Source organism: Agelaius phoeniceus, chromosome 1, assembly GCF_051311805.1.
Source record: "Agelaius phoeniceus isolate bAgePho1 chromosome 1, bAgePho1.hap1, whole genome shotgun sequence".
NCBI lineage: Eukaryota > Metazoa > Chordata > Aves > Passeriformes > Icteridae > Agelaius > Agelaius phoeniceus.
This window is the reverse complement of record NC_135265.1, coordinates 99648217-99671783: the sequence shown is the minus strand read 5'-3', so window position 1 is coordinate 99671783 and position 23567 is coordinate 99648217. Positions and strand designations below refer to the sequence as shown.

The following is a 23567-nucleotide window of genomic DNA, read 5'->3' as shown; positions in this document are numbered from 1 at the left end:
TCGGGAGGTACAAAGAGTCCCTGTGCCGCCTCCGCGCGCCCTCGGACGGAGCTGGCAGCCGGCTCCAGCCACCGAGCCGTGATATCCCCTGCCCAGAGCAGCATCCCCACCTCCTCTGATTTCTCCCTCCCTCCCCGCTCCTTCCCTCCCTCTTCTTCCTCCTCCTCCCGCAGCCACGATCCGCACCCAGTCGGAGCTGGGCTTGGCACCGGCACCCACTTCTCCCATCGTGTGCCCAGCGGCTGCCTGTGCAGTGCCGCGCCGTGCCGTGGAGGAGGAGGAGGAGCGGAGCAGCGGCAGCGCTCCCATTCCCGTCTCCGCGGGTGCGGGCGAGTGCGCGGGCGGGCGCGCAGCCCCCATGCCCGGTGGGCGCCCCGCCGCCCGCCGCCCGCCCCCCCGTTCTTGGGAGCATCCCGCCAGCACTTCGCCGCGGAGGCACCGCCAGCCCTTGGAATTAAAATACTCACCACGCTGGGCAGCCGAGGGAGAGGGGGAGCAGGTAAGTGTCGGCTGCACCTGTGCCTTTCCTTGCCTTCCTTCCCCTTTCCGTTCCCCTCCCGTGTAGGCAGAGGGCGGTCGGAGCAGTTGCAGGAAAGGGCTGTGCGCTGTTCCTGCGCACCCGCTCGCCCCGGAGCGGCTCCTGCCCGGAGCGGAGCCGCGGCTCTGCGGAGCCGCCGGGGGCGGCGCGGCCGCGGCCGTAAGTTTGGCGTTCCCCGGGCTGGGGGCGGCCGGGACCGGCCGCGGGAGCGCCCAGAACCAGGTGTGGTGGGCAAACCGTGGAAAGTGAGAGCACTGGGACTGTAGGTGCGTGTGCACCTTCTGAGAAATAAGAGAACAATAGCATCACTCTTGACTCTTTGGAGAAGTCTCACAGACAAGCGGGGATGTGGGATGGGGGAAGGGAGGACCACAGACTTCTGCAAAATATAGGCAACCCTAAGTCCTGACTGTCTCAGTCCTTTCTGCCAAGCCAAAGCGGGTGTCTTGCTCGGGCTCCAAGTCTGGCAGTGATGCTACAGTGCAAAATATTATAGAGACAATGAAATTTCCTGAGTTATTTCCCAGAGCTTTTGTCCTTCTATGTCAAAGATGTTCTAGAGTTTGCAAATGTTGAAATTATGGGAGCTGTTTCTTTGATTAGTATTCAGCTGGTAAGGCTAGCTCTGCAGTGCTTGGCTGATGCTGACCCTTCCCCCTCCGCCCTGTCCCCCAATCCATCCACATATCCACACACGGACATGTCCTGCTCTCCTACAATAGGCTGTGTACACCAGTAGCGAGAGGTTTGTCATCTGGATCCTCAGACTTCTAGTTGCTAATGGAGGCAAAAAATAACCCTTTTTGAGATACCGTTTAGCCTTTATACTGCTTTCAAAAGGTGAAGTAGTTCAGGTGAGCCAAGATTCTACAAACGATGCCTTCCCTGGGATGTGGGAAAGGCTAGGAGATGGATAATTGTGATGTGCTCTGGTTCTGGGAACTGAAATGCTGATACTTTAATCTTTTCCCCTTGCAAGGATAAAACCTTATGTTCTGATAGATAACTTGCTCAAGCCAAACCAGAGACTTGAAAGGGCAGAGTATACTTCATAGTCTCTCTAACAAGACATACTGACTTACAATTTTTCAGCTAAAACATAGGTGTTTGTGCAGCTTTGCAGAAAATAAATTGCTTTTCCAGGACAAATAAATAAATGCATAAAAGAGCCAAACTCTTGAGCATGCCTGTTTCTGAAGCAGTCTCTCCTTGGCGTGGATGCATGACTTTACTTCTCTATCTTTATTATATCTACTAATTGTTTCTGTGTTGCATTATTTGAGTTTGCAGGGAATTGTTACTGGTGAAAGCCATGTACTTTGTTTCTGAGAAAGGTGGGTCTACACAACCCCAGGTGCAGAGCTGTTCAGATGGGCAGCAGCATGAAAGTTGCATAACTAAATTAAGTTTGCTTACCCTGTAGCTTCTGAAGGTACAACAGGTCAAGAGATAAAGATCAGCTATAAAGTGATGCTGATTTTATTCTCAGCAGTATTGTAGCAGTTTTAACAATGCAAAAGTGAAGTGAGGATATTTGGGAATGGTACGATTGTGCCTCATTAGAGCTAGTTCAGTGCAACGGGTGTGTTACCACCTTTGGAGAAAAAAAAGAACACAAAACCCACTTAACAAACCCAAAAGAACTATCCAGGGACCAAATGTGCTATTATTTTTAAGTCCTTTTACACAATTTTATAGCTTTTCAGTCTGCAACTACCAGGGGATCTAATCTAGACATCTAGACACACATTTATTTTAGGGTCATGAAGAAAGGCTAAGTAAAATTCAAAAAACAATTGCAGTAAAATCCACAGTAAGGGAGGGCCTAGCTCTGACAGCTTTTAATATTAAGTATGTGCAATATCTAGGGTTTGAGTACTCAATAAAGGTTTAAAACTACCAGGAATATTAGAAATATATCAAAGGTAATAATCTGAGCTACCACTGCATGTTAGAAATGTGTGTCAGTTAATGTGAGTGAAAATACAAACATCAGTAATATAGCTGATTATCTTGCAAAAAGCCATTAAAGATTACAATTTTAATCAAGGAACATTTCACCCTTATAATGGGAGACTTTACTGTAATTAAAGGCTGATGTGGGTCATTAGAATAGTGTTAAAAGTCAGATGACAGCCTCACAACTCTCCTAAGTCTACTTTCATTGATTTAAATAGCAAGGCACTATTGATTATTTGCTATTGATTTAGTAGCAAAATATTCTTATGTTTTCATGTAAAAGTGTAATTGTAAAGCATTTATACAGCACGAGATTAACTGTGAATTTTCTGATGAGAAGAATGCATATAATATCCACATAGATTTTCGCCTGTCCTTTTCATGTATGACTGTGTGTACGGACACGTTCCCACATTTTTCTGTGTTTCTTCAGCAGTCAGAGACTTGACTGAAGAAAATCATTACTAATCCAAGACCTTATATTGTTCTACTCCAACTTAAATTCCTACTTTGCTATAAACCTGGCTAAGCCTTTTCTCAAAGGGATTCAACTCACAAATTGACTCCCATGTGTGATGAAAATAGAAAATATTTCAAACTTCAACTGGTTTACAGATGAAGAAACTGCTTGGGAGTCAGTCCTAGTGATGTCTAGTAAGTTTTTGTGAGTGTTTTCAGTCTATTGACTTCAGTGTCTGATGTGTTCAGCGGTTCTTCAATGAAGGCCTTTCTTGAGCCATTCCTTTTCCTTTAGTTTATCGCACACATTTTTTTTCATGTACGCTTTCATGCTACTACTGGGTATTGTTTTCTCTGGCTATAAAAATCATTAAATTCTATCTGAGGAAGGGTGCATAAAATAGATGGTTACTTCAGTTCTTCCTGTCAAACCAGGCTTAACTCTAAGCAGTAATGCAGGAGTGCCTCCTCTGGGAATTCAGCAGTTCTGCAAGAAAGTCATCCCTAGGTATTATGTGACGTTCTTCAGCTGAAATGAGGCTGCAAAAATTGAGCTTGTGGAAATTTAAATATTTGCCTTGATTGGTCCCAGATCCACAAATACTGCTGGTGCTTCTTTTCAATAACCGATCAAATTAGCATAATCCTTCCCAGCAGCTTAGATCTTTCAAATGCACCATGGCAAGGTGAAAAACCAATAAAACCCTTTCACATGGAGAAAATTATATAAGAAAAAAAGATCTTTCTTCTGCTAATTTTGCATGGGGAAGAAAACAAACTTACCAAGAACCCAAATAATTTAGCACTCTAGACACGTGCAATCTTATGATCAACTGCAGAGCAGTGTAAAAGACCAAAAGCTGTTGCCTGGTTTTATTTATGATATTTTTTAAAGCCATATAATTTATTGCAGTGTACCTCGTGTTTTTCTATCGTCTCATCAGGTCCTTTCACCTGAGTCAGAGGGTATTTGAGCCAGTTTAGTGTAACAGTGCCATATGTTTGGGGCAGTGATAGTTTTTTGCTTGATAACCAGATGCAGACTGCAGGATGTGCACTACATTTACAGATCTCCCATGTGAATATTTAGGCCAGTTAGCGGCAGGAGGTTGTGGTCTGTAGTTGTAATGTCATCTGGCACAGGGAGTTAATAGGTTTCATCATACTGCCTTGACTTGCAGAGCTTCATTTCATCACAGGGTCCCCACCTCGCTTGCTCCAAGGCACCCTCCTTTTCTTTTTTTTTTCTCTGAAAAAAGTGATAACCAGACATTGCAATTTACACTGTAATTAGACATGTTATCTTCTCAAAACCTTTTTGTCTCAAGGATCACATTCCTGTTCATGTGCCTGTGGAGGAGTCTCCTGTAATATTTAGGATGTGTGACATGGAGGAGCTGCAGACTTGTAACAAAGGGGAATTTTCTCTGCCACTAACTGTAACACCCTGTCCAATGGGCATTGTAAAATTGAATGTCAACACATAAATATTTCAGTGAGGGCAGTCCAGCTGTCAGGGGGCTCACCTGCTGGTTCTACTTTGTTTAAGGGATCATGGTTCAAGATCCAGTGGCAACAGTCACCCTTGGAATTATTTCAACACCGTGGCTCTGATTTTACTGTATGACTAAAGTAGAGAAAAAACAAAAAACCCCATGGGATAACTATGCATTGTTGACCACGCTAATGCAAGATTTATTAGCAGGTGGTGGCTGCTCAGTCAGTGAGGTCCATATTTTGGACCTCAGTAAAGTTTGCAATGGTATCAAAAATTGAAGAAATTTGATGAAAGGACAATAATGGGGCAGGGGGGAGGATGAGGGAAGAAAAGGCAATAAAATAGGACTGGTAAACTCTTCAGTTACAACTCCAATGCATTGCTGACAGAGATTTCAAACTAGAGTAATGCAATCCAGACTGGTGGAGTTTAGTAATGGAAAAGGGTTTGGATTTCCACTTCTTCCCGAAGCATTTTACACGTTAGAAACACTTGAGGACAAAATATGCTGAAGGACAAAATCCTCAGTTGGGTTGAAGAGGTTGACAGGAAAATGATATGGTTCATAGATTAAGCTGGCACTGTGACACTGGTAGCAATGTGCGAGCAGAAGTCTGCAGGAATTTGCATTTTGGCTGCAAAGGTTAGGTGGTGCAAAGATGATCTCAAGAGCATCCAGCAAATTGCCCTACAGGGCTGGGGAAATCTCAGATGTGGGGAAGGAGGGCTTCCATGATGATATCTCTGAGACTGAAAACTTGTCCTTATCTGCTGGTGCTTATTGTGACACACAAACAACGAACGCTAGACTTGATGAGTTGTTTTAGAAATTATGGAGTGAAGCAAAATATTCAGAGAGATTTTCAGTGGGTGTAAATTACCCTTAATTGCTTGCAGTGAGGGGGACTTTTCCTTTAAGTTGAGGATCTTATTCATGATGTGAATGTTTTCAACAAATCAAGATTGGCCCTTGGAGACAGTGCATAATAGTGTCTTTTTGACATTAGCAGATTGTTTTGGGAATGTAGAGTAGTAACATTTTTCAGTTTAACAGTGTATACCAGTAGACTGTGGCTTAAATATAGTTTAATTTTTTACAGCAGATGGGAGAAAATGTAAGGTTTATGATGTATATTGAATAAAAAGGTTATTATGTTTTTTTCAAATGTGTATTCTTCAGTCTGAGGTTTTATATATCAGCCAGCTATTTAGGAACATAAACGATTTTTTTTGTTTAGATTTTTGGGTTTTGTGGGGTTTTTTGATTCTTAGAGCTGTTCACTTGGGCAGCATCTTACTGCTTAGTTCAGACATGCTACCTGCACTGTCCAGATCACATAACATACTCTCTAAATTACACACCAGTTCTGTTACTTTGTATTTTTCATATTTGTTATTGCCAGGACTACATGTAAAGCAAATGGGGAAAACAAGCTTAGATATGAAAGCTAGAGCCTAATGCTTTAAATACACTAGCAGAAATTTTTATTTTTAAAGGCCTAAGTTACTTTTTAGGTTGGAAAGTGTGAATGAGGAGATATGATTTGGTTTACCCCTATTTGGGGAGGGCAGTAGCAGTTGGGAGATCAGAAACAAGATGTAAAGGTACACTTTTATTCTAGGGTAGTTATGCTATCAAAAGTGTAAATATTTCTCAGTTTTTTATATTCTGAATCTTGTTTGTGCAGAAAGAGATAGCGTTTCCTAAAAGAGCATCTTTAAACAAAAAGTACAAAGTGGTTGCAGGTCAGTTTTGCCATCACACTCAAGTCAGTAAACACAGATGACAGTGAAGACACTGGAATCAGAGCACTGAATACCCTCTGTCACTGTCAGTTTTAGTTTTATCCACTGCTGCAAGTGCTACCCTGAAATCTCGAGCTGTGACTTAATGAAGAAAAAAACACCAACAGTACCTCTTAGTTTTCAATTTTATGAATGCTGTGACATTGCTTACGTGGTCTTGTGGACTTGATACTTATGGACATCATAGAACAGGTGATGTTGAAGTGCTAGTTATGCTTGGACAAAATTAACACAAAAAATCTCTATAAAACTATCTATCTATCTATCTATCTATCTATCTATCTATCTATCTATCCATCCATCCATCCATCCATCCATCCATCCATCTCAGTAAGAAAGGTAATGAAATGCAATTTAATAAAGAATTCTTCCCAAAACGGAAATTATTTTTAAATATAAAGAGACTTCTGCTTTTGGAGATATCAGATATAAAAGGCAGTGTGCTGGAAGAACTATAAATAAAAACCTTAAAAAAAGGGCTTTAGGAGGAATAGGAAGACTTATCCTGAAGAAGAGAAAAAAGGGAGGGAAGAGTGTTTCAGAGCAGAAAGTGCTGCCACACAGCTGAATAAAAATAATTGGAATTTTGGAGTCTGTGTGGTGAAAGTATTTGAGAATGAGTAAACCACAACAATGTTTTTTTTTCTAGGAGGTGTGAGTATTCTGCTTTTCATCAGATTGTGCTGTCTAGCATATGGACTGTTTTTCAGTTGGTATTTTGGGTGCGTTTTTCAGTTCTGTGCTGTGGAGTGTGGCTGGGGACCATGGCACTCCATATGGTGGCTTTCATACTTTCCTGCAGGTGTAAAAGAAAGGATATAAGAGAACACTGTTCGAGATAAAGGTTAGAGCAATTCTAGGTTTGAAATGTCTGTTTTGAGCAAGAACAAGACATTTCAAATTGCTTAGTGAAAAGACTCTAACATATTGTAAATGTTTTACTGACATTTCTTAAGAAAATCCATTTTGTATTTTTATCTCTGTTAAATAACAATCTGCTGCCTCTTTGAAATAAACTGACAGTTTATCAATATCAGATGTCTTTAACATGATGTAACTTAGACACAGAGAGGGGAAATCAAGGATGCATAAACAGCCTCTACTACAAACAACACTTAACCGTAGCTGAACAGAGCAGTAGGAAATGAACATATCACAGGGAAAGCACAGCTACTTCCTTAACACTCATTGGCAGCCCTCTCAGTAATTACTGTCATATGGTCATGATTTACCCAAAGGGCCAGATCAAAACTGAGTTATGACTAGTTGGGATTAATCATTTCAAACTAGGCTCCTCTAACTAGGATGACACCTGCTTGTTAATCCTGCTGTGACAAGAATTTTGGTCCATGTTGAAGTGACGTCTTATAACTGTAGCATCATGTTTTCAAAATTAGAGTCTTTAAGTAAGGCTTGCCTATTCTTTTCATTTTGCCTGTAGGGAGACACTGGATTTTCCTATTTGGAAGCCTTCAAATTGCTTCTGCTTAGCAAACACGCTCAGTGGGTTTGTGGTTTATCCCACCAGCCTCTAAGCAAAGCCTTTCTGGTGCAGGGCAGTACCACAGAAGGGATTACAATAAAAAGGCTTTAAATACAGTCTGTAATCAGAAGCGCTTTTTATTTGTTTCATGTTTCTGCCCTCTAGGTACCTTTGGCAGCACAATGCATAGGCGTTCTGCAGCTGAAAGAGCCTGACATACTGAAAACAGATAGTGGATATCACATTTCACTCAGTTTTAGTAGTAATGGGTAGGACTATGATAATCAGTCCAGAGTGTTTAATGTGTATGTGATTTAATGTCTAGCCTTTTTAGATTAATTAAAAGTATAAAGGATGAAATCTTCTTTCTTCCGTGGCTTCCTAAGTAGCAGCAGTTCACTCCAAATTAATGCCGTTATCTATTTTAATTTCATCCTTATTTCCACTTCATGTTTGGCACTTCATAAATGCTTCTTGTCTCCCTTATTGCTCACTTGGACAAGGAGGATGTCTATTTAGGAGACAGCTTTGCTTATCTGGTGATTCTTCTAAAAGGCGAAGCTATGTTTGGTTCTGACTGACAGAATTTGTACTTTTAAAAACATTATGCTAAGTATACATTTTTACATGGGCAGAGGAGGCTCACAGTCATAAAAAGCAGAAAACAGTCTTGTTTAAGTATTGAAGTTTCTCTTTCTAAAAATATGGGTTTTTTATTAGTAAGTCTTATGAGTTATGAAATGTTAAAATTTTTAAATAAAAACTGATTTACATTTTTTAATTCTGGAAAATCATTTGTAATTAAATCAAGGTTTCATTGAAAATACAAAATGACATTATCTTCTGATCTTTCTGGGCATATTTCTGTATAAATAGTCTGGCATATTTCTTACTTATAACTACATATAAAGTAGTCTAACATGTTTCTTACAGTGCCTGACATTTGCTTTAGGAATGTAGTGAAATTGAGTGGGGAGACTCAAGGCTTTTTACCAGGTCAGGTTCAGATCAGAACCAATCATAGCATCTGGTGAACTGTGACTAAGAATCAATCAAATTGTTCCGATTCATCTTATGCTCCTTCATTTTACTTTTGAGTTATATGGGAGAGAGTTAATCTAGGATAGATCCCTGCCATTATTACAACTTGGTGCCTCTAGCTGGTTTGTAATTATATCATAGTAATGGCAAGTAAAGCAGACCATAGCAGGCAGAAGAGAAAATATCAAACCAAATGACTGCAAATAATAACTACACTTACTTTGATTATTTTAAAGAGGAACAATTTTAGCATTTATACTGGAAAAAAAAACCCAGAGAACATTTTATTAACATATTAAGAGAACATTTAGGAGAAAACTTTATGGCTATAAACGCAGTTGTATCAGCAGTAGTAATGCCATCCAAGAAGTTCACTATAAACTCAGAAAGATTTATGTAAACTCATTGGTGTTGATGAGGAGAAAAATAATGAATAAACAGTTTCCATGCATGATGTGAAAACTGCAAAGAATTTGCATTCTCTAAAAAAAATTTGAATTCTGACAACAGTTCTTGTCTTTTTCCTGGATAGGTACCCATTGCACCGTTTCTTTGGTGAAGGCTGTTCAGCAGTGGTGACATCTTCCAATCAGCCCCTCTGCAGATTATTATCTCTGGACTCCCAGCTGACACCCTGCCGGAGGCTAGAGCTACTGAGACAACTGGAATTGTGCCTGCTTTGGTCAAGGTTTTTTCTTTCACCGAGGAGAAAAAAAAAAAAAAAAAAAAGATGAAGTTGGGCAAAGTGGAGTTTTGCCATTTTCTTCAGATACTAGCTCTTTTCCTATGTCTTTCTGGGATGAATCAAGCAGAGATCACAAGGTCCAGGTCAAAGCCCTATTTTCAATCAGGGAGGACGAGAACCAAACGCAGCTGGGTGTGGAATCAGTTCTTTGTGCTGGAGGAATACATGGGTACAGACCCACTCTATGTAGGAAAGGTAGGGGATTGAAATAAACTTTGGAGGGTGCAGATGCTTGCTTTTTGATGTGTTTATATGATGGAATCTAAAAATTGTAATTCTGTTAGCCCAGAACAGCAACACATTGCATTCTCGTAAGAATTCAAGGTTCCTGTTGCAATTTTCTTTAAGAGCTCTACATATTAGCACTGCTTGTTTAACAGAGTACAGTAATGAAAGTGTTTTGCCACCACTGATAGGAAGAAAATATTTATTACTTATACTAGGTTTTAAAACAGAGGAACATAACAATGAGTAATCTTTTTTAAGAGTTAACAGCTAGTCCCAGAAAAGAAGTTCTGTATTATATTGTTTGCTCCCTAAAACTCAGCACTACTGAAAGCCAGAGAGAAAGAATCAGGCGTCTGTGGGTGTGATGAGTGAAAAGGAGGGCATGTCTGCATTACTGCTTTTCTTTGACATTGCCTGGCTGGCAGATTGTCACCTTGGGGGCCTCGCTGTCCTCTGTGCACAGCACAGCCTTGTGGCTTCACCTCGTCTGTGATGGGCACGGGTCCAGTAGAGAGCCAGCCCTTTTACATCAAGGCATCCCAAATGGTTCTTTCTGAGCGCCTGCCGCTGCACATGGAGCACACTGAGCACAGCTGTGAATCCGGGACTTAGCTCATTTACTGCCTTGTGCTAGTGGGTAATACGCTGCCTTCAGCAATTATGCAGGGGAAAAAAAAAGCCCACAAAACAAAACCCCCTCTTGTGTTTCTCTGTAACATTTATGTGTAATCATCTTATTGAAAGGAAAACCCATTTTCTCGGTAATATCAGAATCAATAAATAGAGTTTCTCATTAAAATACAGCAAATGCATAGAAAACAAGGGAGTGACAGCTTTTGGCACAACAGCATGCTTACAGAAAAAGAGATGAAGTAATATGAAATCCACTGCTTCAAATATACCAGTGCAATGAATTTCAGCTTACTTAATTCATCCTACTGAGACAAAACCTTGATGTTTGTGTTAATGCAGTTAAGCACTTAGAATTTAATCATGCCAATGGAATAATCAAGTTAAATAGGGAACTGCTTTCATGATTGCAGCTATCGTTGTGTTTAGGTGCTTTTCTGAATTGGGACTGGTACTTTGCATAATTGAACCCTTAAGAAAGGTGTACTAGAATCAGAAATGTCATCTTGTGGTGACATTACAGTGGTCTTGAAAGTTTTGGTAAAGTTTTACTTTATGTAGCAGTGTCCATTCTGATGCCACACAGCTGCTGGTTGCCTGTGTGGGTTTGTCTTTTAGGCAAATTTGTCCCCAGGTTGGAGTTTCTCTTGTGGCTCTGGAAATGGCCTATTTGGCATTCTTTCCTACTGATAAAAAAAGAAGTGTGGCTTGCAAATTTGAATTTCTCTCCTGAAAAGAAGTGTCTTGAAGTACTTGAGTGAAGACTAGTTTTGATCTGTAGTAATTCTCATATTCAGTCGATTGCTATATTATGGCCAAAAATGCTGTGGTAGTGCTGTAGTACATGATATTTGCATGCATGTGGTTATTTTTAGCTTCACAGTCTGCTCTTTCCCGTCCTTTGCAAGAGTCCTAGCATTCACAAGCAGATATCTTCCAAAACACAACCTTTTTTTTTTCCCTCCTGAAACATTCTGTGCCCAGTCTGCTTTTGTATCAGCAGTATGAATTGTTGGCTCAGGAATTTGTACCAGCAATCCATTTTGTAGGAAAAGCAGATAAAAAATTTCACTTACAAAAAGAAGCCCATCTTCCTGGAAACACAGTCCTTGCTGAGCATCTTGTAAGATAAGATGTGCCTAGTTCCTAACCTTTTCACTGTAGAGGCTTTTCACTGTGTGACTCCTGAGGTGCAGTCATGACCGAAGCCACACTCCCACACAGGGGAGCAAAAAGGTGAAGAAGTGAATTTCTTTCTGTGTCTTAATATATTATGTGTAGCACCACTACAAGTGCGGCTGAAGTGAGCAGCAGTCACCTTCCTCCCCCTCTTCTCTTAAAAGCATTGTTGCTCTTGATTGAAATTCTTTGCAGGCAGGTAGGGACAGAAGAGACTGAGATTTGGATAGGAAGGATGGATTTTTTTTCCTTTTTTCCTTTTTTTTTTTTTTTTTTTCCCTTGGTGAGGAAGCTGCAGCAAGCAAAAAGCTCTCATAACTCACTTTTCTCATCAAATGAAGTGGAAGCAGGAACCAGACTCTGCAGAGTGCTCTGCTTCAGCCCTGCGCTGCCTTGTGTTCAGGATGCTTTGCAGGGTGCCAATCTTAGTGCACATCCAGGAAGGAGGGACCTTCCTCCAGCTTTTAAGGGCTGTGAGATAAAAAGGCTTCAGAAACACTCAAGCAAATGGAGTTGTAATGGGGAATACTGTCTCCTTGCCACTATTCAATTTTACAAAGCCCTAGGCAATTCTGGTTGGAAGGCAGCATTTGGGGGATGTTAGGGTTACATGGCAAATCATTCAAGAGTTGTGAAATACCAATGTTAATTCCATGTTCAGCACTAGCTCTGTCCTCCTGGGTGTCTGCCTGCTGACACTTTAATTACATGATCATGCTGGGTAAAATCCTATTCCTTGTAAATAATGTAGTAGGATTCCTATTCATCTCAGTAAAACAAGTCCTTCCCTTAATTTTTCAGTGTTTTCATGTTTGTTTAACAAGGCTTCACATCTATACCTGAGCATCTATACTGCAGCCTTCCTTCTTGATTTTTTCGTTTTCCTAAATGCATATGTATTTTTTTATTAAGGCAGTAGGGCCTGTTTCTCACGTGACTCTGGAGAAACCTCTGGAGGAGTTCCATTAATTTCACTCTAATAGGAGTCAGAGGTGACAGAAGTTTGGTGCCTTTTTTTATTCTCTTCTTTTAAAATTTAGGTCCTTCCTCTCTATGATATGAATTTTAATCATCTTGGATGTAATTTCGAGCACTTCTCGGGAGGTGCTTAACATGTAATCAGATTGTGGACTGAACCATATACAATTCTTTTCTGTCGGTCAGCACAGCACATGTTATGTTCACTTGAAGGGCTGAAGCATTTAACTGTTTAACGCATTAAACTGTTTGGATAGGCACTGTTCTCCTCCAGACATGCCATGTAGGAGGTGAGGCAGTTAACTGTGATGCTTATTGAGCTAGAAGCATAGCTGGCTTCTGTTTTCTGGAAAATGTTTACTACTGCTTGGTAATGTTTTTGTAAAATGCCTGACTCTGTATTTTCCTTGTAAATTATGGTAATGGAATCTATTTGGAAAAAAAAAATAGTATAGAGCAGTTTTAAGTGATTTGACACATAAACACCCAAAATTAGGAAAAATTTTGTTGAATCTGCTATTATGTTGAATATTTGAAAAGTTGCATATGATCTTGTAATTGAAGTTTCCATGGGTACACATTGGCAAAGAGGGGTATAGTAAAAGTAGAACTTGAACATTTTGTTGGTCCTTTTTTGGTTTTGTTATATAACTATCAGACATCCAGGGTTTGGGGTTTTTTTTGGTCTGATGGGTTGGGGTTTTTTTATTATTATTTGTTTTAATCTGTTTTCTGCTGCAAGAGTATCAGTCTCATCAAAAGCATTATAATGACACAAAATCTCTGCCAGTAATAATTTCATTTTTCTCATTAAAAAGTTTAAAAAATCCCAAACAAACAAAAGAGGCCACAAACAAACCTGAAGAAGCGAAAAAGGTCTTTGAACTCCATGTGAGATGCTGATTGATAGCTGGCTTCACTGTTTTCTTTAGGATCCAAACCAACTCTCCTTTTCCAATGGCTCTAAATTTAGGTATAGTTACAGGGCAATTTCAAGCTTTTTGCTGAATTGAAATCTTCCCTTGGGGTCTCACTTACATATGAAGGATGGAAAATAAAACCCAGAGACTTTTGACTGAGTACAAACCCAATAAATTAGTATGTAACTTCGAAAGGCTCATTGGTAATTCTCAAAAATAATGCTTTGAACTCATAGGATGCCCTGAGTGTTGTTTTTTATTTATAATGTAAGAGAAAGTAAAGCGTAAGTCCTAACCTGCATTTTCTAGATTGTAAAAGCAAGAAAAGGTTAAATGAGTGAACTAAGAGCCCATAGTTTCCTAGATCTCACAGTCATTGCCTTCCAACACAATTTTACCTGCCTCTTCTGACTGTTTTAAGGTAAATAAACCTGTTGGATTCAATTTGGACAAAAGTGCATAAAAGCTAATATTTGCATTATTATTTCCTGGAGTAGTACAGAATGGGATGCATGTGAAAAAAGAAATGAAGTTAAGCTTTTCCTAAAAAATTTTGTCATATAAGAGGATTTGCAGGTTCTACAAGTTTTAAGAGAACTAACAGGAAGGATGGGTTTTTAAAGCACCCATATAACAAGTTTATGTTATTATTAGCATAGAGAGTGGGTAGTTTTTTTCCAGTCTCCTCATTTTGGAGGGAAGGAGGCTGGATAGGAGAGGATACTGAGGTTTTAGATTAATGCTTTGTTTTTCAAAGGTGCTGGTGAATATTTCAATGAGGTGACAGAATTACTCACATACTATATTTATCTGTGGTGTGACCTTGTCTCAGGCCATACAGATGCAGTCAGCAGTAGGGCTCTTTTCATAGAAACATAGCCTAACAATTTCAGATGTGGCTGACAAATTTTGACTGAGCTGGATAATAAGTGTCTTTGCTAAAATACTTTAAGGCAGTGAGTACTGTGGAGGTGCTGGCCCCTCAGTCAAACTCAGACTGAACTGTGGGAATATTACTGGCATTTTGGGAAATGGAGAGGGCATGGGGTGATATTACAAAGGTTAAATATAGGTAAAAAGGACTGGGCTGCCTCACTTGCACATAATGAAGAAGGAGATTAGTCAGGTGCAGTTCCCTGGAGGGATCTGACCCTCCTGCTGCTTCTAGAGGCATCCAGAGGGACTAAGGCTCTCTGCTCAGCTTCAGTCTGGTTTGCTGGTTTTTCTCTCTAAGCATCCTGTGCAAGGTAAATGTTCATGCCTGTTCTGCAAGTAAGCTCCTGGCTGAGAGTACCCATAGCTCTGCAGATTTTTGTTTATTTTCCACCCCAAGAAGTTTTGAAAAAAAAAAAAACAAACATTCAAACACACCAAACTCAGACCAGCTATTTTTCATGTGTCTTTGTGGCCTCTGTGAGTAAAATGGACAGCATAATAACTCAGAAAGAAACTTCCCCTTTGTTTTATTTTTTCCTCACTTTCTATTTGTGTTATCTTTACTTTTATCATAATCTTTGAAGCACTGTTGTTTTATATACTCCCAGAAGACCATTTACAGAAGAGAAAAAGAAAATCTGCTTTATTTCTGATATTTATCCATCTCAGGAACTCTTTGCTTTTCTGTGCTATGAAAATTGATAGCAGTTGACCTTTTAAGTAAAATGGGACAAGCCATTCTTGTCAAGTATTTTCCTACCACAAGTGCTGCAAGTGGAACAAATGAACAGACAAAATAATTAAGTCCTGCTTACTTGCTTTATGTATTGAGTAGGTCTTGGGGAAGTGATGCTTCAGTTGTACTGCACATGTATGACTTTACTGTCTCAACTTGTTCTGTCCAGTCCCAGTATCACACACTTTTCTTCACTGGGTAGTCACTGTGGGCTTTGTGTACTATTTCCATGCTATAATTTATGTGGATTACCCTGAATAACTGAGAGATGACTGACAATCCAAATGTTCCCTCTTTATCATGCAGGGCTAAAGTGTCTCTGGGGACAGTGGTGAGATTAGGGCACACAGGAAGAATTATCCAAAAGGATAACCTAAAATCTGCTGCCTTTTCCTGGTTGATTTTATCAGCCTGAACAGCTACAGTGTAATTTCTTCTCTCCCTTTTTACTGGAAGTCCTCTTCTCTCATAGCTGAATGGATACTAGAGAAGTTTTTATGCCAGGGATTTAAAGTGATGACAATTTCACAAGCCCAAGCACTAAAAGACAATTTATATTTAATTTCATTATTAACAGTGATAATAGAGTTGAGAGACTTATGGTTGGATACTGAACCAGAACATGTAGCTTTTTGATCTCTTTCTATAATATAGAACATTGATCCTTAACATGTGCCATTACAGAAGAGGAAGGTTAGTGAAGGTGATGACAACATCAGTAAATTAGGCAGCCCTCATGGCAATTTTTTGTTCAATGGCATAGCCATGCTATTTATGTAATCCTGTAATACCATTTCTGTATTTTAGCAGAATGAGAGTCTCTACCTGCAGTGCCCTGCTCTGGATGTCTTTTGGGCATTATTTAAAACTAAATTTTATGAGTCTCTGACAAAATAGAAAAGCAACAGTAAAAGCTAATTTTGCAATTATATGTAGATGAGAGGCTCCTGTATGCTTGGCTGGTTATCAGAAAATGCCTTATCTTCAGGAAAGAATGAGATTTGAAGCTCTGATGTCAGTCAAGCTGATGCTGCTTCAGCTGACATTCCTTCTCCTTTTTGTCTTCAGAGATTGCACTTGGTCCCTTAGTTCTTGTTATTGGCTGTCATCCAGCATCCAGTTTTATGTCCGTCCTCGTGTCTCACAGTTCTGTGTTAATGGCATTAGAAATACAGTACTGTAAAACCCTGGCTATCAGGGACTGTGAGTATTTGCATTGTTCTAAGACGAAGTAAGTCCGTTCATGAATTATTTTCCTATCTAAAATGCAAGCAAACACAACCCCTGCTCTGAGGCAGTGGTCTTATAAGGCAAGAACTAATAGCAGACTAAGAAGCAGTGACAGAATTCAGAGAACTACAGTGTTAATCAACATCTGAAAATAGTTTGAGAACAGTGGGTCACTAGTGCTGTTTTTGATGAGATAGAATATTTCTTTTCTGAAAATGAGATTCATGCAACATTTTAAAACATTATGAACATATAATTGAGAGCTCTTTCCTGCCTTTACTTCCCAGTATTTATAGATGACAAGTTTTTTGAAACTTTTAAGTGCAGATCTGTTTAATATCTATGTTAGTACAAGGCTACATCTTCTTTCAGACCAGAAAAGATAGAGGATGTTTTCCAATTGCTTTCAAAATATCAGACTGCATATGCTTTATAGTTTTACATCTTGTAGCCTGCTGTCACGCTACCTTTTTCATGCTGCCTTTTTTCATTTATACATCTTCTGTTAGCCATAAGTGTCTGTCTGCAGACTCATTGGGCATTCATTTCATGTATTAAGTATTTTCCACGTGTCACCATCTAAAAGTGCTGCCAGGTCTGTTACTGCCTTGCCATAACTCTACTGCTGAATTTCTTCTTTGCTTCACATTTTTTTTAAATATTATACTGCATTTCTTAATTTCCTGGCTCCTCTTTTTTTTTCCCCCAATAATCACTTAATAAAACAGCACCTGTGTACATATGTCAATGTTTCAGTGCTAACTTTAACCACTTAAAGGGAGGACCTGGGACAATATATTTAAGGATTCTGAAAAAAAAATCAGGGAATGGTTCCTTTGCATGCAATAAGCTGGCTTTTACATAAATGCACTGATGATAAGTACTGGAAATCTCTTCAGTGTTACCTTATTATCTCAACACTATGCGTTTCCTTGGAAGAGATAACTGAGCAAAGTGCTAATGGTGGAGCTGCTGAGAGAAGAAATATGTTAATACACTAAGTTGCTCAGTTCTTTTAGAATAACTATTACCTATCTTATGCTACCAGCATCTTCTCTGTCACTTTTGCACTGGAAGAGATACTTACTGTCATGTAAATTAGAGACAAGTAGCTCTTAGAAAAGGCAGTGGAGTGTGTGCTCTAGGAGAACTCTAATTCTGTCCCAACTGTTCAAACCATGGTCATGGTATGAGTACCAGCTTATACCAAGAGCAGAAGTTTGAGGATGTCATAATGCTTAATCTTTTGTAACTTCAAGGTTATAAGAAGGAGAATTAGCCAGTTAAAAATAGGCATGGGTGTTGTTCACTTGATATAAATAAATGTTGTGAACACCTAACTATAATTCATTTGAGCTCAATGTATAAACGGGAACCCTTTTAACCTTTCCAGGCAAGTGTAAACTTAGCCAGTGAAGAAGCTCATTGTCAACAGATACTGATCACCAAAATCAGTAAACAGGTTCATAAAGTTGAAGAATATATTTAATATTATTTCTTCCAGATGTTCTTGAAAAAAAATACTACCATTAACAGTTCTGTCAGTGTAAAAATATTTGGTGATGTTACAGCCTTGTGCTGTTGCAAAAGTAATATTGTTATTTATGTAGGTGTAAAGCACATAGTATGGCAGTAAGCACAGTACTAGTCATAAACATAGCAAAGAATAAGCCTTATTTTTTCTTCCAGATAAATAGGAATGCCAAGAGAGATACAGCTCTTTTGCATACAGAAGTTCATGCGCCATTACTCATGTATCAGGAAACACAAAAAATGCCTTACTGACTTGGTCTCAAGCTGTCTTTTTCAGAGTCCTCCCCTGGGAGAAGAAGCTAATTCTAAACATTCAAGAAGAAGGCAAAAAGTTTTTTAATATGTTTGGATTATTAAATTATGCTGTTCATAGAGTAACTGAAGACTTAGTCCAAAATCTTCAGATGAGTTTTATTCACCCTTGGAGACCATTTGAGAGTATTAATGTTGCAATACAAATATCTGGTCATTTCAAAATTGAATTTTTAACTGATATTTTATTCTGTAGGTTAGTGAGAGAGGAATACTGAAGATTGATTTGCAACATATATGAACATATTCCACATTTTAGAGGGAAGAAATAGTGGCTTCCATTCATATAGTACTCTAATGTTCCTATAGCACCAACCACCAAGGGTGTGTTGTGACATTGTGTGTGGGTCAAAAGGTATACGCTAAGAACAACAAAGGACACTTACATAATATTCTACCTACAACACAGAAAATTCTTAGGCCCTCTTTGAGTAGAAAGAAAGAAATGTAATGTCATTTTCTAGGTGATGTAAGATTTTTCTGCATGAATTCCACAAAACATTGCCAGAGTCATACTGTTTCATTTAGTTTTCCCGTTTCTGTAAATCATGAGAAATTACCTTAAGGTTTAACAAGACATGCAGTTCTGTTGCTGTGGAGTGTGTGTGAGAAGAATTGAACTCAAAAAGTTGTTTTTCATTTGAAATGCTTCCAAAATATGGAAAATCTGGTAGTTGGATTGTTCATGTGTAAGGATGATAAGCTGCTTAAACACTTCATACTGAGGTACCAAATTGTTACCCTGCTGACTAGGCAATCAGGCAATTCATTTTCCTTACAAGGTAGGCAGGTGCTGTATTACGTGAATTTTACCTTGTTATCCTGTAACAATGAAAAGTTTCCAGACACAGCTGGGAAAAGCAGATGGTCATTTCTTAAGTTTCCATAATCATGGTATAAACGTTATGCCATAAATTAGCAAAATACTTAACTTGTCTTTCTTACACAATCTATACTCATTATATGGGCAGAGCAGGCATTTGGAAAAGTGCTTGGCATGTTTTTATGTCTCTTTTTTAACTGGCAGGGCTGTAATTCTACATAGTCTACATATTAAAAACTGTTTAAATAATTCCACTTGCTCCTGGATGTTCATAATCTTCATGTATTTCTAGACTGTTATCCTTCCTATCATCTTTCACCCTTTAGCACTTAGCTGTTGCTTAACCAAGCAATACTTTTAAAAGGTTTTCCTTTTGAGTCTACACTATAGTCTTGTGTTCATCCATATTGCTCTTTCATTCATCCCCTCCTTTTTTTGAATTTCTTCTTGACAGTGAAAAGCTGTGAACAAAAGCACTCTATTATTGCTTCATCTAAACAGGAAAAAAGCCAAGTGAAACTGTTACTTCCTTTCTCGTTGTAAGATTCAACTTGCCCTACTCATGTTTGTTTCTTTCTTTGCAAATTCATGTCCACTACCATGCTGAGAATCTTAAAGTTTATTGCTTTTCTTTTTTTTTTTTATCTTTATGCTGAATCAAGCATACTTCTAAGCGACTATCAGTCCCAAAGCAATGGAAATAATAGTTGTTTGAAATGTTTCCATTTGTTGTACTGACAAACCGAGTGAAGCCATGTCAAACAAGGTTTTATGGAGCAAACATGCAGGAATTAGAATGATAGCACTGATGAAGCATATACACAAGTGGGTATCTATGTCTAGGAAGCAATGGAGAGACCTCACATTGAGGAATAGTTCCTGCTTATCTGACATATTTATTTAATTTAGATTTATTTTAAGATTCAAGGAAAGTGTAAAAATTCTAGCCTATATTGGGTTTCGTTTGGGAAAATAGAGATTGAAAAATTTAAAGAGAAGAAAAAGTATGCCAAAGAGTAAGTGTGAGATGGGAAGGGACATGACGAAGCATTTTACTTTGTTTTTATCACTTTGGAGTCTGATGTAAAACTGAAATCAATGAGAAAATAAATTTAGATTAAGGTATAACAGTCTAATCACAGAATGGCTCAGGTTAGGAGGGAACACAGTGGGTTGTCTGGTCCAACCTCCCTGGTCAAGCAGGGTCATCCCAGAGCACATGGCATAGGATTGTGTCCAGACAGCTCTTGAATATTTTTAGTGAGGGAGACTCCACAACTTCTGTGGGTAGCCCATTCCAGTTTGTGGTCACCTGCACAATAAAATCATTCTTCCTTGTGTACAGGTGGACCTTTCTGTGCAATCTGTCTCTGCCTGTTGTGTCTTGTTCTATTCCTTGGCGAAGAGTCTGGCTCCATCTTCTTGGCACCTCTCTTTAGAATCTTCAAGACATTGGTGAGGACCCCTTTCAGTTGTTTCTTCTTGAGGCTGAACAGGCCCAGCTCCCTCAGCCTGTCCTTGTAAGAAAGAAGCTCCAGTCCCATTGGCATCTTTGTTGCCTTCTCATCGACCTGTTCCAGGAGTTCCATGGAGCTCCAGGAGCTCTCTCGTGTACAGAGGAGTCCAGAACTGGACCCAGCACTCCAGATGTGCCTCACCTGGGCTAAGTAGAGGGGCAGGATCACCTTCCTTGACCAGCTGGCAATGCTGTTCCTAATGCACCCCAGGATCCCACTGGCTGTCTTGCCCACAAGAACACACTGGCCCATGGACATTTTGTTGTCTACCAGGATCCCCGGGTTCTTCTCCAAAGAGCTGCCTTCCAGCAGGTGACCCCTGTCTGTCCTGATCCATGGGGTTATTCTTCTCCAGGGGCAGGTCCCTGGACTTGCCTTTGTGGAATTGCAGACAGTTCCTCTCTGTTCGTCTCTCCCACCTGTCAAGGTCCCTCAGAAGGGCTGCCCAGCCTTCTGGGATATTGGCCACTTCTCCCGGCTTTGTGTCATCAGGGAACTTATTGAGGAGACATCTGGCCCTCCATCCAAGCCATTGATCAATGAGTTAAATACTGGGCATAGTTTTGAACCTTTGGAGACACCACTTGTGACAGGCCTCCAACTACACCCTGTGCCACTGACTGCAACCCCCTGGTTCGGCCAGTGCTCAGTCATCCTCACCGTGCACTCATTCAACCCACACTTCCTGAATTTGCCTGTGAAGATGTTGAGGGAGACAGTGCTGAAAACCTTGCTGAAGTCAAAGTAGAAAATATCTACTGCCTCTATCCCTCCAAGCAGTTTCATTGCAGAAGGCAATCAGGTTGGTCCAGTGTGACTTAGCATTAGTGAATCCCTGCTGACTACTCCTGATCCCCTTGTTGTCATCTACATGGATAGAGATGGTCTTTTAAATGAGGACAGGGATTGAATGAGGATCACCTTAGGTCTTGATTCCCTATGCTCTTTGCTAGAGAAGCTATATGCATCTGTATGGATCACACATTGGTTTAGGTCACCTCAATCCACCCCATGGGTTCTAGAAAGCAGACCTGACTTGGTTATGTTATCACAGATGGAAAAGGAGGGCAGGTGGCCAGGTTTTAGAAATATACAGGGGAGTAGGTCTGTTAACTAGCAGATGTATTTGAAAGAGACAAAAAAGGTAAGTAAAGTTCATTTTTAATCAAAAGAGGAAAACGCCGTGTGCAGCAAGGTAATCTGTGATACGAGACATCAAAAGCAAATATCATCAAGACAAAAACCTAGTAGAACAAGTTTTTATGCTTCTTTAATGAGACTAAGGAAGCAATGAATAGAAAATGAAAGATGTAAATATTTATTTTAAAACATAACTGGAGAGGGCTAGAGAATTTGGAATTTGTTCAAAAGAAGCCTAAAACATAAACAGCAGAGTGCCAAACAGCCCAGGACAAGACAGAATAGCATTCTATACATAGAGGTTCCAAGAATTACTGGGTCAAGATAAAGCATGGATAAGTAAAAAACAACATGAAGATCTGGAGGAGTCCAAGCAAGTCTGAGCTCTCAACAGACGGATGGAAGGATGCAAATATGTGCAGCTGTCAGGGAAGTAACTGGACCATGTCCAGACTGTTTCCAAATTAAGAGCCAAAAATCAAAATTATGAGTTCTCTGGTCTACCATTTAAGAAGGCAGCTCGCACCTTACAAAGCAATTTTTTCTTGGGTGCTAAAGGGATGAAATAATGTCATCCATGGTTTTCAGAACTTTAGTAGGCACCTTTCCTTCTAGACTGGTATTTTGACATAGATCATTTCATGTGCCTATAATTCCTTCCATCTGTTTGCAGGCTGCATGAGATTTTTTTCATGCAGACTAATTTCAATGTCCTGTCAAAATTAGATGCTGTTCCATACTATCTAAGTCACAGTATCACATTCAACAATTTCCATTCATCTCTTATTTTAGTAAGCTGAGATGGGTAGACAATGATGGTCCATTCTGCTAGTCTGATGACAAAGTCATCTTTCTGAATTTTTTTTTTTTGGCAATTTTACTTCTAGAAGTACAAAGTGAAGTCAATGACTGCTTTAAGTGTGGGATGATACAGACTGAGGGCCCAGGTGCTTTGTCAGGCTTCCAAAATACCTGCCAAGCAGAAAATGAGACTGTGAGGAAGATGGAAAGATTAAGACGTCCACCCTGATGACAGATCCTTCTGATTTAAAGATATAAGGGTCTGTATCTATATACCATATTAAAAAGGGAAGATATTTAGCTTTGCTTCTGAAATTATGTTGTCATGTGTGTTTTAGACAGTGGCCAGACTTCCAGTTCTGATTCTTTGATGCATGCTTTGTATTATCCTGAAAATGCAAATATCATTTTGGAACACAGTTTGAGGCTTTAGCAGGATGTGCTAACAATTTTTGTCTCAGATTATATTTTTTGGAAAATTTGTAAAATAATTAGCAGGATAAAGGGGAGACTTTCACCTTCAAGGTTAGAAGAGTTAAATTTATTAGAGTGAACAAAATGATCTGCAATATCACAAATTTTCCTGGAATCAAACATTCCTGTACCTGTAAATAACCTTTACTGATAAGAGAACTTCAGCAGAAATTGTATGTGTGACATTGTAGAAAGTCATGGAGTGAAACCAGATGCTTTTTCTTCCATAGTAACTTGAATCTGGTGAAAATATGGATACAACTGAGGATGAGCAGTACATTCAGTGTATGCTCAAAATCAAAATGCATCTTTGGTTTACAACAGAACTAGTGCAATAAAATAAGGTAGATTTTCTTAAACATCAAAGGTACTATTTAATAATGTTTGGCAGAGGATAACATCACTTTATAAATGATGTCTTGTAAGGTAAGGTAGGAGTTTTTCTTTATATATTCCTAAGTTGTATGTCTCAGTAATCAATAGGCCCTCCCTGATGTTTTCCTGTAAGTTTGGGCTCAACAAAAGCATTGTTAAATCTTTTATCTCAGTATTTAAATACCTTCAGGGTGGAGTGTCAGAAAAAGCAGTAGGTTGTCACATG

The 23567-nt window shown here is 39.4% G+C and overlaps 1 protein-coding gene across 1 annotated transcript in view; it reads left to right on the top strand.

Annotated features, from left to right (window-relative positions):
• The first annotated feature begins 368 nt into the window (after window positions 1–368).
• LOC129117525 (cadherin-7) overlaps window positions 369–23567 on the top strand; it is an 84243-nt gene continuing 61044 nt past the window's right edge. The window contains exons 1-2 of the mRNA XM_054628227.2: window positions 369–499; window positions 9317–9724. Of these exons, the coding sequence (XP_054484202.1) occupies window positions 9515–9724 (210 nt within the window). The 5' untranslated portion in view covers window positions 369–499; window positions 9317–9514. The remainder of the gene's footprint in view (window positions 500–9316; window positions 9725–23567) is intronic.